Genomic DNA, 16129 nt, shown 5'->3' on the forward strand with positions numbered 1-16129 from the left:
GGGGACACTCGGGGACACTGAGACAGCAGGAGCTGAGGACTCAGGAAGCAGAGCAGAGGCATTAATGTGCTTGGACTGTGAGGCTATAAAAGCCCACGGGATCCTTTATTTGGGGTTCCTCCTTGCAGGCACCACCTCCAGCTGTTTCTGTGCTACTGCACTGCAAATAAAGGCTTTATGAAACTGTGGGAAACCTGGTCTGACTGTGTGGGTGTGGTGTGTGTAGGGAGTCAAAGCGGGCACCTGTCAGCTCACTGGAGCCACACACTGTAACGAGCTTTGGTCCCAGCAGTTAAAGTCTCTGGTGGTGGGAGTGTGACTGCCTGAGTACCTCCCGGATGGTCAGACAGAGAAGTTTCCTTAGCAAGACACCTGTGCCTTAAGGCAGTCAGCTTGCTCTGTGATTCTGGCTGAGGTCTCCCTCAGCCAGGAGTACTGGTGGCAATAACCTGGTGCAGGAGTTGCAAGAGTAGAAAGCTTTTGTTCACAGTGCACTGGATAATTCCTGAAACACAGTTCAGCAGTGTGGTAAGAGTATTCAGTCCTTATCACTTGCCAGGAGGGAATTAGCCAAACCTTTCCTTCAGAAAACATGGATGTGGTGTTTGTTGTCCCTCTTATGCTGTCAGAAAAATTATGTATGAATCCATCTCCTGTAGAGGACCTCTGTGCTCTCTCCTTGACTTTGAGGTCACAAATTTCCCTATACACCATTCTGTGGAAACTCACAGTCTCTCCCTACCTGTCCCTGTTCATCCAAGATGGTTAGCACCAGTCTCATTTGCATGAACTTGTTCTTGTTTGCTGTTTTGGTAATTTTGTTATCCTCTTCAGTCATCAGGAAAGGTTATGCACATTTGCTGGAGATGATTATTGTTACTACATGTTATTAGTTTCCTCAGCTGCCTGCCTGCAGTCTGTATCTGAGCACTAAACTTCAAGTTGACATTACCACTTTTGTTTAAATGCTAGTAGCCCTTGCCAGCTAGATAAAATGCTAGTTTGTCTTACAATTCAAATGTACTCTCTTATTTTTCCTGTCTGCTTGAAATGGGGCAGTTTACCAAATTTGCTGTTTTTTCCTTTTGTGGAGAATTGCCCTCTGAATGGTCACTCAGTTCTACTTCTCTGTTGATCTCCAGATCCAGGCCTGTCATTACCATGGATGTCACCATTTTCCTGCCCATATCTATCAATATCACAGCTCCTCAGTGCCATGATGGTTTGCAGCCGCTGAACTGCCTCAATGTCACAGCATGCTTTCGTTTCAGTGGCAAGCATGTTCCTGGAGAAATAGGTAAGGTACCTGTGCCAGCCCTAGACAGGAGCACAGAGTCAAGGTCTCTCTTTGTGCTTAGTAACAGAGCTTTTGTGTGAAATTAGTTTCAAGATTAACATGGGCCATACAATCCCAGAAAGACGCTTGAGAACTTTCTTGGACGTGTTTTCACCTTCTGATGAGACTGACATAATAATGAGGCAGATTCTTCCTGTGTGAAATGAGGAAAATGTCTGCTTGGGCTTACTGCAAGGATAGAGAACACAGCCTTCTGAGTTCATATTCCTGTGTACTTCTTGATGATACATACCTGTATCCATACCCTCCATCAGTGTTGTTAGAAGACAGGTGTGATTTGCTCTGGATTAATAGTGTTGAAAGTCTGCAAGGAGCTCTTGAAACAGACATGAGAAAATCCTTTTCTGTGCATCAGTTTACCTGTTTGTAAATTGATTTTAAATAGCCTAGTATTTTCTGATTGCAAGAATATCTTCCAGATTAAGTGAAACACTTAGATTTTCTCAGGTGAATGGAATGGTGTAATGTGTAATTGCCCTAGCCTTTACATCTTGGCTCTATTGAAATACTACTTATGTCTTTTACGTCTCAGTGCTTACAAATCTTAGGTGTTTTATGGAGTGGTATTGGACAGATAGAGCATTTCTAAATATTTAAGGCCTGGGTTAATTTTTTTCATGATGTTTCACCTTGGTCATGCTTTAAGAATGGCGGAGGACTTGTACTGTACAGTTCAGCAAAGATGCCTCAGCCTCACAGCATGCTGTCTTGACAGTGAGTATGGTGAGGGGGAAGCACTGGGGGAAGCACTGCCTCCTCCTGCTCTGTGCCCTAACATTTTTGAGCAGCTGGTTGAGAAGGGTGAGTTGTACCTGTGTATCCTCACCTGAGCCTGCTGCAGTATTCTGTTTTTAATTAAGTCAGAAAAGGAAAAGGCTCCTTGTTACTTTTTGCTTTCACATAAAGTGATGACAACAAGCAGCTTGTCATTGTCACCTGAACAGCTCAAAACAATGGAGTTACTACATTTAAGATATAGTAACTTATAATTCCTCTGTATTCTAACATATTGGTGCAACTGAGACTTCAGTTTCAGTTTTTACTTCCTCTAAATGCTGACTTTTTCCTTCCCTGTAGATGATGACTCTAAGCAGACAAATACATGCTTTGATAAAGTATTTTTTTTACTACCTACTACTCTGTCATTAAGGAAACACATTTCTGACGGTTCCTGAGGTCTCTGAAAAATTCCTCTCTGAAAAATTACAAATAGGTTTTCTGAATATCTAGGGGTTCTTACATTCTTGGAGTATTATTTAAAATGTTTCCTTTGCTTTAATTTCATATCTTTGGATCTGTGGGTAAGAAGTAAATTGCCTTTTTTCTAATCTAAATATCAGTTTCCCTTGTTTACAAAAGACCTGTCCTCCTGTTCATTCTGAATTCCCCTGTGTTGTCATACAAACTGTACTGCCCGTGATTTACTGGGTAAAAGCACATATGCATCTTTTTCCATGACTAACATCCATAGCATTACAAGGAACTTTTTTATTATTAGGTAAGCTGTAAACTTCAACCGTTGCTCTTTCATAGAATGCTTCTAACAAAGTGATTTTTCTTGGAAATGTTACAGCCAGAGCTATCTGACTGTATAAAACCCATTCAGGATATGATTTGGATAAAATATCTCAAATAATCTTTCAGTTAGTATTCTAGCAGTCAGGTCATTTAAATTCTATTGTGGTTGAAGAATATTAATTTCCAAAAGATGTAACAATTAATGGAAATATTGTAGTGTTTCCTTTCTTTCATGGTTAAATGTACGGGGGAAAAAACCCTGTTAATGCATTGGTATGCAGTTGAGACTTTGAAAGGCTCACAGAGGGGTTAAAATGCTATGCCAGAATTTTCTGGCTGAAAGTGTTGGTATTTGTCTCACCCTCAGATGTCTGGGTGCATTTTGTTAAATCAGACTGCGAGAATGGAGTGCTCATCTAGAGTGGCACTTCCCTACGCCTTGTCAGCATGGATTCTCAAGATTACTGCTTACTGGTGTAAACCTGAGCATCTCTCCTGCTTTTGGGCAGCTGAGATTTGCCATCTACTGCATAGCGTTCAGAAAATCAAGCTGAACATGCGTGCAGCGTTCTCCTGTGGCAAATGTGTGTCTTCAATACTTATTTGAATGTGTGGTTATTTTGTTAGCAAGAATGGGAAGAAAACTCATCTTCATTTGCCTCACACTTGCATGTAAACATTACCTACCTTTTTTTTTTTTCCTTCTCCTTCTGGTGGTAGTTGCAATACTGAAATACAGCTATCTGAGGATCTGTGTTTATGGATACTTCTTGACACTGCAAATGACAGAAAAATTTCCATTAAGTTGTTTCTTGCAGACTATAATTTTCAGAAGTATGAATTTATCGCTGAAATGTTTTTGTCTAAGCAAAGAGCCATGGCCAAGTGAAAATGTGCTCTGCACTTTGTGCCACTCTCTGTCTCACCCTTCACTCTGCCTCAGTGTCAGGAGGCAGAGAACTAGTGAACATCGAGTTGTATGCCTCCTGACAGACAGCCTCCAGTATGTGGACATATGAGAAGTACAGCATTTTAAGTTTTCACTCTGTAATCTCAGAATCTCTCTTAGACTGTTCCTCCCTCGCTTGAGGGGTCATTGCTCTCTCTCCTCTGGGGTCTCTGTATTGCCAGGAAAGCCAGAGATTAGAGGAAGGCCTTTCCTATCTTGTATGAAAAGGTTTCAGCCTGTTCAGACCATTTAATTCTGTGTGACCAGGACAAGAAGGAGGCTGCTCGCATCTCTGTGCATTAAGTGCTACTTCTGTATTCATCCCTGAAGGAAAATGGAAGTAAACTTATGTAGTAAAATTGCTGAGATCTGGTTAATACAGTTATTAGAAATGGCTCTGCCCAAATTAAGGTGCAAACAAGATCATATGCAAATGTCAATATTATGGATTTTATTTGATAGTAAATATGAGAGAGAGAAGGAAGGGAGGAAGGGAGGAAGGGAGGGAGGGAGGGAGGGAGGAAGGAAGGAAGGAAGGAAGGAAGGAAGGAAGGAAGGAAGGAAGGAAGGAAGGAAGGAAGGAACAGAAAATAGGTGAAGGGAACAGAAAGAGAGGGACAGGGACAGAATAAAGAAAACACCACCATCTGTGGATCCCACAATGTTCAATTGATCTTCTCCAGCTGATCTTCTCGGTGCCGATGGTCCCCCCAAAAAGCATCTTTATGGAGGGGTGGGCATTGATGACTCCTTTATACAGTTCTGCGGTTCTTCTGTAAATTTTATAGCAATAGGCATGAAATATTTCAGTGTCTGACATCCACCCCTTGACTCAAAAATATAATAAATGTCTCTTTCCTTGCGATCTTCTTTAGTTTATGGGTTGTCCATGGAGGTGATAATAGAAAGATAACAGAAGTAAAGATAGAAGCAACAGAAACAATAACATGAGTAATCATACAGTATACAATAATCATCAACCCAATTCTCATTAGTCAGTGCTCCCACTCTGTGAAGCCCAGGAATCAGTGTTTTTTAATGGGTGGTGGGTATGAGGGATATCACAATATTGTATCTCATAGGTGTTGGTTCAGTATGTTTTGAAATTAGTTATAGAATTATAAAGTGGATCTTAATTTTCAAATTCTATAGAGGAGTATCCTTAACAGATGCATGTATTAATATGTGTCAATCAGCCAAGTTTTGAAGGGATTCCCAGCTCTTGTAGTATAATTGATTAACTTTGCATCTTGGAATAAAAGTAAATGGATTTTTTGAGGATGTGTGTTTTCTTCTTGACTGCATTAACGTATAGTTGGAAGAATATTATATGTAATATTCTTAGTCCACTGGATAATTCTATATATTATGAAAACCAGTTTTTATAATACAAAATTACTACACAAAACATATTCATGCAAAATGTTCTCATGCAAACATATTTTTACATCAGAGCAATGCTCTGTTTTCCAGAAGATAGTTGTAATTTAATCTTGACACAGAATAGAAACTGTGGATTTATTATTGGTGGGATTAGAAACAAAATTAATTCTCTTTCAAACTTAGTTGTATTATCCCAAGTAGCTTTTTTCTTTTGAATTTCAGTGAGTAAATTGCCCTCATCACATTCTGCACCCACAACTGAGAAGCATGTGTAGTGCAGAATGTGCTATAATCAGTACACTGATTAGCATAAATAGAAGTAGTGAGGCAAAATTAAAATACCCTCTTTTATACATACGGCAGGAAATATAACATACACTGGCTTGAGAGCTTGTAGAAGGCTTTCTTGTATTTTATTCACATCCTTTTTGCAGTCCAGGGCTACCCCTTCAGGTTTAGGAAGTGGGATTCAATAAATTCTTAAGAGACATTTTTTTGTGTTTTAAGATTTTTTAAAATTCTCTACTTAGTAAATCAGAAAAATTTAGCGAAATCATAATAATTTTAAAGCCCTCTGAGGCATAACTGGGGCAGTTAATACATATTTGTGTGATTTCAAATATGTATAAATTTTTATACCAACTCTCAGGATAAAATTGGTTGAGACAAATTATACATTCATAAGACCTTTTCCCAGACATTTTTCAGCAAAAAGAAAACAAACTTATGTAGAATACTTTAACTAATATTTGATGCCCCTGCAAGCCACTTGCAATAAAAATACAAAGTACAAACATTACCAAACTGAAAATGCAAACAATTATGGTGACACTTTAAATTTCATTGATTTTCATGCAGCTCCATGTCATGTGTTGGTAGGTTCCTATAAAAAGAAAGTGAATATGCTTGTTTGCAGTTTCTCTGCTCCCAAACTGTTTTCCTTATTTTCAGTGTGGGGATGTGTGAGCTTCCTAGTAAAAAAGAAAAGAAATAAACTTCCCTGGCAAAATATACCAGAATGAAACAAGTTGCTGATTGCATTAACTTTTTTAGGTGAAGTTTTAGCTTTTATTCTATGAAGTGCTTGTTGCACCACTTCTGTTGTTTCCCACAGTTTTTCAGTGAGGTCTCCTCCAACTGATTTCATGTTCAATGGAGGAGGTAAGACTGCTTTAATTGCAATCTGTGAATTAGGGAGTGGTTCTGGCATCTGAGTTACCTTTTTTTTCAGGGTATTAATAGGCTTCTGCTTTTTGCCTTAGTGCAGTCAGCCTTATGAGTTAGCTTCTTTTATTCCAGTGATTTTGCTTTTGGTCATGATTGAATTTGGTGGCAAGGAATGCCACTGCTGAAAGTCTTTTTTAATAATATATCATCTTTTTAGTAACCAATTGCTCCCTATCTCAAGTTTTTTTTTTTTTTTTTTTTTTTTTTTTTTTTTTTTTTTTTTTTTTTCTCACTATGTCCACCCCAGGGTTTGAGAGGTTGCTAACAGATTAACTAAGGAAAGACAACAAAACATTTTCCCATAAAGTTTTCCTACCACCCCCACAGAGGAAGCTGCATCATAAATACCTAAACCTGCAAAGGGACTAAACCATCCTCCCAAGGCAGTAGCTGCAGGACTGGCCTCAGGATTAAAACCTGCGTGCTTCTAGTTCTCCATGACAAACCACAGACTTATGGGGGGTGTTCTACACAAGATAGGAGCTGCAGAATTGGCTTCAAGGGCTAGAACCTGTCAATTCTGGCTCTTCACAACAAAATACACAAAAAGTACAGGGGCATTAGTCCCCACCAAACAGGAACTTCTGGCTCCGCACAAAACACCACGTAGACAAGTCAGTTTACCATAATTTCCACAATTCCTTCAGGGAAAGATACTTTCAAATTTCTAAGCCTCCAGAAGAAACCACAGTCTCCACAACCTCTCAAAGGAAGTTGGTTCGTGTGCTGTGAATTCCTACGGATGGAATCCTAACAATCCTCATAGCTCCTTAAGAGAAGTAGTGTTTAGATTTCTAAGATTAACTACAGAAGGAAGTATATGAAATAATTTTGTAAGAGGAGACAATACTATTGTGAAAGACACTTTGGGTCAGAGAACATTAATCCTGCTGACTACGCCGACTAAATGTCAAGATCCAGTTATTAACGTTATTAGAAATACTTCTGCCTAAATTAAGGTGCAAACAAGACCATATGTCAAAGTCAATAGTATGGATTTTCTTTGATAGTAAATATGAGAGAGAGAGAGGGAAGGAAAGAAAGAAATGGAAAATAGGTGGGGGGAACAGAAAGAGAGTGACAGAGACAAAATAAAGAAGATATCACCATCTGTGGATCACAATTGTGAGAAATGATACTCACTTCCAAAAATTTAAAAAGGTTTTTTAAAACCTTATCAAAAAAATAAAAGAGAAGACTGAATAGAGAAAATGATACAGTGCTGGGAGCAAAGGATTTTTTCCCACCATGTGCTCATCCACACAATGGATGTTCCACCTTTTAACCCTTTAGCCTTCTGTCCATTTACTCCTTCTTTGCTGTCCAGTGGTGGAGATCACTTTTTTAGATCTTAATTGAAGGACAGGTGTTGCCATAGTAATAAGCTGACCCTCCCAAATGCTCCACCTACCCAGGCCATCCTGTTATAAGAATGCAAGGGGTGGGGGGTGAAACTTAACTATAAATCTTTAAAACTTCTCTTAACATAAACATAATATTTGCCCTCTAATTGTGAGACTCAACCATCACATTACTCATCTATCACACAATGATGTTTCATTGATTCTCTCCAGCTGGTCTTCTTGGTGTTGATGGTCCCCCTGAAAAGCATCTTTAGGGAGGAATGAGCTTCATTGGCTTCTCTATACAGTTTTGCTATTATGAGCAAAATTTTCTATCAGTGTTTGAGGCATGAACTATTTCAGTCTCTGACAACACTCTAGATAATTTCCTCTACAATAATAACAACAGTAGTAATAGTCCCAGTCTGACAATTAGATGAATTTTAGTGGCAATGAAAATGAATGGTTTTGATCATTTGACTAGAGTTAGGCAGATAGATATTTTAGAAATTGCTCCAAATTTTCTTCTCTACTGTTCATTTCAGATGTACATTGCTTGTGTGTTGATCCATATCTAGGGTAGTCCCAATGTCCCTAATACTATTGCCTGAAAGATTGACAAGATTTAGTGTAGGATAATAGGCTGTTTGATATTTTCACTGTTTAAACATGTTCCTAGGAATGAAGAAACATCCCTTATTACAAACTTTTAAAAAGTAGACTCTCATCTTCTAAGCTGTGTGAAGCTATAGTTTGGTGCAGGGGTATTATTTCTGTCTGTCTCTCATTTTTCCAGTCTGTTTGGAGGCAGGCATGAGTCAGTGCTACCCTCAGAATGCCTCAGAAGCAGTTGTGCTGCAGGGGTGTGCTGTTCAGTGTATGGAGCAGTGTGGATCGCTCCCTACTTAGACCCAATGAAAACACTATGAGAGAGGATTCAAAACAAGGTGGGAAGCACTGGGAAAAAGAAAGCTTTTTGGAAGGGAATGGAGAGAATGTCCTATATGTTCTCATTTGCTAGGGCTTTTTTTAATGCTTCCATTACATAAGAATTTTCTTTGCAAGCAAAGTTCATGAACCATTTTCTTCTCATAATTACTGTCAGAGACATCAAAGAAACACATTAATTTTCCAATGATTTTGTGTAATTATTTAGTTAGTTCTTCATTGTTTTCATGTGGTTCCTCCCACTTACCCCCTGGCAAATCAGTACTATAGCTAGGAGTTTAGCAAGCATTTACAGATGTGCTTATTCCTGAGGAGCATTTGCCTCCTGCTGTCTGTGTGCTTTGTCATTATCTTAGTGGGGGAGGAAGGGATATTCCAAGTGGTTCAGAGAGTGCCACCCATCCATCAACAGCCAGCTGTGTTTCATGTTTTTTAGCTTGTGGCCATGGCCTGATCTCTTCTCACTCCTCACTGCTTCAGGGGTGCTTTCAGTCCTGTGGGATGACTCTTGCATCATAACTATATATATGCTGTTTAGGATGAAAATCCATTATAAAATGCCTGCTGCCATTTACGTGGTGCATCTCTTACTGGCTGGAATAGTTCACCTGGTCTGCTGGGTAGTGGCCATCTTGAAGATACGAGCAAAAATTTCTCAGAGGGAGCCATTATCAAAGCTTTTAGGCATTTAACTTAAGTTATGAAAAATAAATACTCAGTAGAAGAATTGAACCCTTCTTCTGAGCTCATCAAATTCATGCCAGAGTTTTATTTTCATTGTGTGAAGTTGGGCGGCTAGATCCTCAGTAGAAAAAGAGAAAATTCAGAGCTGCTAGGCAAATGTTTGAAGGCATTATTGGAAGATTTAATTTGCTAGTGAAAACTTGTCTTACGATCTCCTACTGGAGTGAGCAGGAAGAACTTACACAACCAGCAGTGATAAGTTTGGCCAGTTATCACCCTAACCACCCACTGCTCCAGGTTGCTTTTTGGAAGCAACAAAGTTGTGGGGGGCTAAGTATATGGTGTGAATGCTAAGATTCATTGCTAAGATGCCTGAAAATAAAGAAAATAATTGTTAGGAAGTGCCACATCCTGGTTGACATTTGCATGATTTGGGCTGTTTTAGAAGGTTTGAGGTTGCTGCTGTTCGTGTTTTTTGCTTTTTCTGTCAGAAACACACTTTAAACATCTGGGGTTTTGGAGGGATTTTTTCTTTTGTTTGTTTGTTTTTTGGGGTTTCTTTTCTATATGTATAGTTTCTATAAGTATATGTTTCTAGATGCATTATTACACATAATTTCCTACGGGAAAGGATGGGGTGGGAATAATAGCTATATTGTTATAAATGATCAATTGAAAAGCCAGATTATCAAAATGCAAAAAGTTTTTGTTTTTCCGCTACCAAAATACAATCCTCAAAAGCCCACAGCCAAAGAGGCAGCGTTGAGCCAGGGATCGGCGCTGGGTGAACCTGGATCCAACCTGTATCCCATCAGATCTCCCTCTGTTTATAAAAACCTGTTTTATACAGTTTTTTATGCCTGAGGCAGAGGTGCCCCTATTTCTTTTGTAACTCTGCATATGCATGAAAGTTTCTTTCACTGTGCAGAGCTGGGTAATCACTGTTTCCTGAGCAGTGGCCGGTGTTGATCGTGTGTGTCAGGGGAAGTCGAGTATTTAGATGTATCTTTCTGGTGACTTCTGCTATCTTGATCCACGGTATCAGTTGGGTGGTGATTGTCCTTGGGTGTTGGGATAGCGGCAATCATCGCGCTGGCCATGTCTGTTCATTAGTAAATGGTGTATTGTTCTCCTGCTGCCTTCAGGAGTTTTGAGATTCTGAAGAAGACATCTGCCTCTGGGCTGCTTGTGGTCAAGACTCGTTTGGAGTTTACAATCTTATAAAATACATTCTTTCTTTAAGCATGAATTATTTCATAACATATATTGCATATTAAATGTGGGAATATGTTTGTAATTGGATCTGATTTTCTGCAGCTGCAGGGAACTTAGTGATTGATTGAGGGCCCTCAAGGGTTGCACAGATGCCCTGGAGGCAACACGTTCCATTGATAGGTGGCTGGAAAATGACTGTTGTTCACTGTCATCCTTTGTTTTCTTCCTCTTCCTTTTTAAAACAGGTTTGAATTATAACTTGACTGCTGATGTGGCAAAGAAGGAAAAGGGCCAGCAACCCAGAGTTTATTTTGTGACTTCTGGAGAGACAGCAGGACAGATTACAGAGAAGTTACAACTGTCATTCATGCAGGAAAAGTGCGAGCATTACCTAGCATATGTCAAGGTCAGTTCATTCATGTCCTTCCTTACTTTGGCTTTACTACATTCCACTCTTTTAAAAAAGTTATTCAACCAATCAAAGTGGTGCTGCTTTGGTTTCAGATGTTTGATTTCCTGATAGGTAGAAGTTCAGCTCTTCATGCTTGGCATGATTTGTGAGTCTGAGTACCTTCAAGACCTGCTGCCAGGAAAATACATTTTTTTATGTTTGGTCAGGCAGGTCTTTCTCTCTTTCTCTCTTTTTCTCTTTCTCTCTCTTTCTCTAATCCTTCCTTCCTTCCTTCCTTCCTTCCTTCCTTCCTTCCTTCCTTCCGCCACTTCCGCCACTTCCGCCACTTCCGCCACTTCCGCCACTTCCTTCCTTCCGCCACTTCCTTCCTTCCTTCCTTCCTTCCTTCCTTCCTTCCTTCCTTCCTTCCTTCCTTCCTTCCTTCCTTCCTTCCTTCCTTCCTTCCTTCCTTCCTTCCTTCCTTCCTTCCTTCCTTCCTTCCGCCACTTCCTTCCTTCCGCCACTTCCTTCCTTCCGCCACTTCCTTCCTTCCGCCACTTCCTTCCGCCACTTCCTTCCGCCACTTCCTTCCTTCCGCCACTTCCTTCCTTCCGCCACTTCCTTCCGCCACTTCCTTCCTTCCTCCACTTCCTTCCTTCCTCCCCTTCCTTCCTTCCTTCCTTCCTTCCTTCCTTCCTTCCTTCCTTCCTTCCTTCCTTCCTTCCTTCCTTCCTTCCTTCCTTCCTTCCTTCCTTCCTTCCTTCCTTCCTTCCTTCCTTCCTTCCTTCCTTCCTTCCGCCACTTCCTTCCGCCACTTCCTTCCGCCACTTCCTTCCGCCACTTCCTTCCGCCACTTCCTTCCGCCACTTCCTTCCGCCACTTCCTTCCGCCACTTCCTTCCTTCCGCCACTTCCTTCCGCCACTTCCTTCCTTCCGCCACTTCCTTCCGCCACTTCCTTCCTTCCTTCCGCCACTTCCTTCCTTCCGCCACTTCCTTCCTTCCTTCCTTCCGCCACTTCCTTCCGCCACTTCCTCCCTCCCTGCCTCCCTCCCTGCCTCCCTCTCTTTTTCTCTCTTTTATTTCATTTCTTTCTCCTTTTGCCTTGGTTTGTTGCTACAGGTATTATTCCCAAGGAGACAACATATTGTTTTATTAGGAACAGCAGGTTTAGTGTTTAATTTTGTTTAAGGTCTGACAGCACAAAAGACTAGTAATACAATCTGCATGGGGATGGCAGGATAACGATAGGCCTGCAATGAAATAATTGGGCTCTTGGATTTGAAGAATCCTGTGAATTTCATCTGGGCTTGAAAGCAGCAGTGGGATAGCTTAATTCCACATGCATCATAGTCCTAGGGATACAAAGAGTGCTTTCCAGGCTTAGAAAGGGTCTGTTTTTCCTGTGACAAACTCTTTATCTAGAGCTTGCTAGGACTGTAGTTATCCTAATTTGGCAGGCGTTAAAGAAATGCCACCCAGGTGCTATTTTCGGAGTCAGCACAATTTTCTTCTACACTAAAAATGTATAGAATGGATTTTAAGATTATATAGGATGGACATTTATCTTTTAAACCACACATGTCTTACAAACACTAATCTTCATCACCAGTCCTTACAGAAGGACTTCTTCCCATACATGAGTTTGACCTAAATTTGATGGAAAACACTTGGTACTCTCTTGTTTTGAGAATACAGCACATCCAGCTTTTTCTAAATGTATAAACTTTTCCAGGAAGCTTTTTTGTACCTAAAACCTCTGAGAATGGGAGATAAAATTAATCCTTTAACTCTATCAACATTTTGTGCATGGCTGTTGAGAGAAAATAAAATAAATAAGGGAACCAAAGAGGAAATGCTGTCCTGTTAAATTGTGTGAATCTCTGTGAAGAAACTACATATCTTCCACATTTTTTTTAGTTTCTGGAACAACCATTGCTGTCTGCTGTAGAAAAGCTTGTTAAAGAAAATGTAGGCCTATAAGATTACCTTTACTTACAAAATGTATCAGTGAATTTAGTAATCCTGGTCTTTCTCCAATGAACACATCTGATTAGATTTCAATTTGTTGAGTTTGGATCAAAAGGAGCCATGTGCCTATCTTAACCCCATAATGATTTCTTTCATAATAGCTCTTGTAGTTTTTGGATACTACACAGAATTCATTAAAGAGCTATATATGCCCAAGAAACTCTTTACATTTTTGTGACATTTCTAGCTAATTTTGGAAATTCAAAGGTAAAAACTGTTCTTCTGGAAAATTCTTGAGAAATTGGATTTTTATAGTCAAGAGAAACATTTAAACGTGTCTAAAAAAATACCATCAACTTAAAGCAAAATAGCTGGTTAACAAACAAGGCTCCTGGTTTTCAATGTGATATAAGCAGCCATTTTTCACTGTTCGAAGAATAACAGGAAATCTTGTAAGGGAGAATGAAAAGCAGTGGAGGAAGATAATCCCTGTGCTTTTCTGAAAAAGATGGTGTAATCCACAAGACACATGATGTTAGAAGCCTCAAAGAGAGCCCTGCACACTCTGAAGGAGTGGAAATGGGGTCGTGATCACTGCTATCCTTAAGTAATAGCTAAGAAAACATACCCCCTGAAAAACCAAACAAAAAACCCCTCCACAAACTCCAACCAGAGCTCTCCTTAATTGCATATATTTGTGATGGAATGGGTGATTAAAAATATGTGGGCCTAAACTATACAAATATTTCATTTAGGCTTCCTGTTTTCCTTTTATTTACTGTATGTCTGACGAATTTTCCAGCATGGCAAATTGAGTTGTTTGTAGTTGCATCCTTAATACATTCCCTTTATTATTGTTTATTTGTGTCACTGGTCACAAAGGGATCTAAGTAGCTTAACAATGTCAATTCTGGACTGCCTATAATGAAGGATAGAGAAATTGTGTGGACTTGTGTGTCACCTTGTGCTAACTTGACTGACTCTGCAAGGTACACAGGGTCTCCAGTCCAAATGGGGCATGGCAGAACTCTGTGGGTTAAGTTAGTTAAATGAAAGCCTGTTCCAGGCCTTGCTGGATGATACTGTTTTATCAACATGTAATTCTAGTATGTTGAAGGCACAAAATGGAAGGACTGAGAAAAGCCACTGAAAAAAAAAGATCTCTACCAAGTGCCTGCATTTTTTGATAGATTTGATCTCAAGAAACCCCAGCAAAACTGAGCGCTAAAAGAGTCTGCAAATGAACTAACATTTAGTTTTTTTACAATTGATAAGTGTTCATGTTTTGAGCATGACTCATTTCCTATTTGTGATTCCCTTTCAGGACAGTAGCTACTTTTCTTATTGCTGCTACTGAATTTGACTATTGAAGTCTGTATTTCCTCTTATCTCTGTGACTAATCTCTGGATTTCAGAATGTTTGTAGGATACATGTAGCTGGGATCTTCATCTTGTACAGGGCAGGGTATCAAATTACAGGTCAAGTTGCTAGAGCTGTGGTAGTTAATGAGAAAACATGGTTTCTGGTTGAGAACAGAGAATTAAATTGAAACACTTTAGGACTTCGAAATGCCTTACGTATGGTTTTGTAGTGGGCATAGAGTTGTAGAGGAGTGATATGGTTTTATGACTCTTTTATGCTTTTCTTTTAAAATTGCCTATCCTCAATAGAACCTTTTGATGATTACTAGTTAAGAAACTTTCTTTAGTATACATTGGTAATAAAACCAATACTGACAGAAACTCAAGTGTCATCTCCAAAAGCTGTATTGTTTAAATTTAAACAACTTTTGAAGGTTTGACTGATACATTGAGTAGAACATGGCTGTTAGTTGAGAAGTTTGGGAGCACCCCAAGCTTTCTCGTGTCAATACATAACTGATCCCTTGTGGCTCTTAGAAGGTGCTTCACTGCTGGACCATTCTTCTTCCAGCTCTGTGGGGATGATGGTGCTGCTGCTAAAGATCATCTCTCCTTCAATGGCGATAAAGAGCAGATCAGTGCCTCCTGTGAAAACTGTCTTTCAGTTTTGCTGGAGTACAGGGATGCAAAGTTTAAATTTGATTAGCTTTTCCCCCCTTTCTTTTGTAAAAGGATTTGAGTTTTTTGATATAAGGAATGGTGGGAAAATGGAATGTGATACCAAGAAGAAAAGAAGCAGAGTTTGCAAAATGGAATGGAATTAGAGAAGACTAAGAAAACAAATGGATTTGGAGGCTTTAGAAGTGTCTCCTTAATATCTGGGTGTGCAGCTGAAATGTAGAATTTTCTCATGGCAACTGCACTCATTTGATGGTGTTCAGAAGATTAGGGCAATGGGCTTAGGATGTGCTGTGAGTAAGGTAGTGACTCTGAGGAAACATTGTTTCCCTTTTCCAATAACTGCCTTGGTTGTCTCCTGGTTATGTGGGCTTTCCTAATATTTAGGATAGCTGTATTAGTGTATAGGATGAGAATTTTACTGAGATACCAAAGGACATGGTGCCTGCAGATTTATGCAGGATCAAAACACATCTTCCTTGATTTATCACAAAGGTGTAAGGGTGATCACACTGAAAGCCCCTTCAAGAATTTCTGCATTTATTAAAGAACCACCATCTGGTTTCTTACCCCACTGTAGGGCAGCCAGCTGGGCTGCTTATTGCTACCAGTCACTGTTGTCTGTGTACAGAGTGTGTGCTATAATAGCTGCAGACACCATCAGCAGTACTGGCACACAACTAAACTAGACACAGCATTTATATTTTTCAGAGATCTTGTTCTTGGTTACTTTAAGCAGTTTCATGTAAGTCATAATATTAATTCTGAATGGATCCAGACATAGCTTATGGGAAGGGTGGGGCTGAGAAGTAACAGCCTTTGCATAATAATTGTGTCAATGAAGAACTAATGTTTGTATGGACAGGTTTGGGAAAAAACACTTTTCAACAGATATTGCTCAATTGTGCTTTATTCATTGCTGAGTCCTGTAGCCAAAATTTTGCATTTTTATGGGTATGTTTCTGGTCTTTGTTTGCCATGCGTCACTTGCTTTTAAAGATACTCTGAGCTGCTGACATCACACAAACAATCTAGTGCTGCTCGTCTATTTCAGTCAGGGTCTGTGGCCATGTTTGTTTCTCCCTCTATAGCTGTTTGATCTCAT

General features: G+C 39.7%; 1 protein-coding gene across 2 annotated transcripts in view; it reads left to right on the forward strand.

Annotated features, from left to right (window-relative positions):
- Positions 1-16129, forward strand: part of ITGA9 (integrin subunit alpha 9) — a 215588-nt gene that overhangs the window by 40329 nt on the left and 159130 nt on the right. For both annotated transcript variants that reach the window (XM_005487011.4, XM_074541806.1), the window contains exons 14-15: positions 1143-1297; positions 10870-11030. In XM_005487011.4, coding sequence (XP_005487068.1) covers positions 1143-1297; positions 10870-11030 — 316 coding nt within the window. The remainder of the gene's footprint in view (positions 1-1142; positions 1298-10869; positions 11031-16129) is intronic.

The sequence above is a fragment of the Zonotrichia albicollis genome, chromosome 1, assembly GCF_047830755.1.
Source record: "Zonotrichia albicollis isolate bZonAlb1 chromosome 1, bZonAlb1.hap1, whole genome shotgun sequence".
Lineage (NCBI taxonomy): Eukaryota > Metazoa > Chordata > Aves > Passeriformes > Passerellidae > Zonotrichia > Zonotrichia albicollis.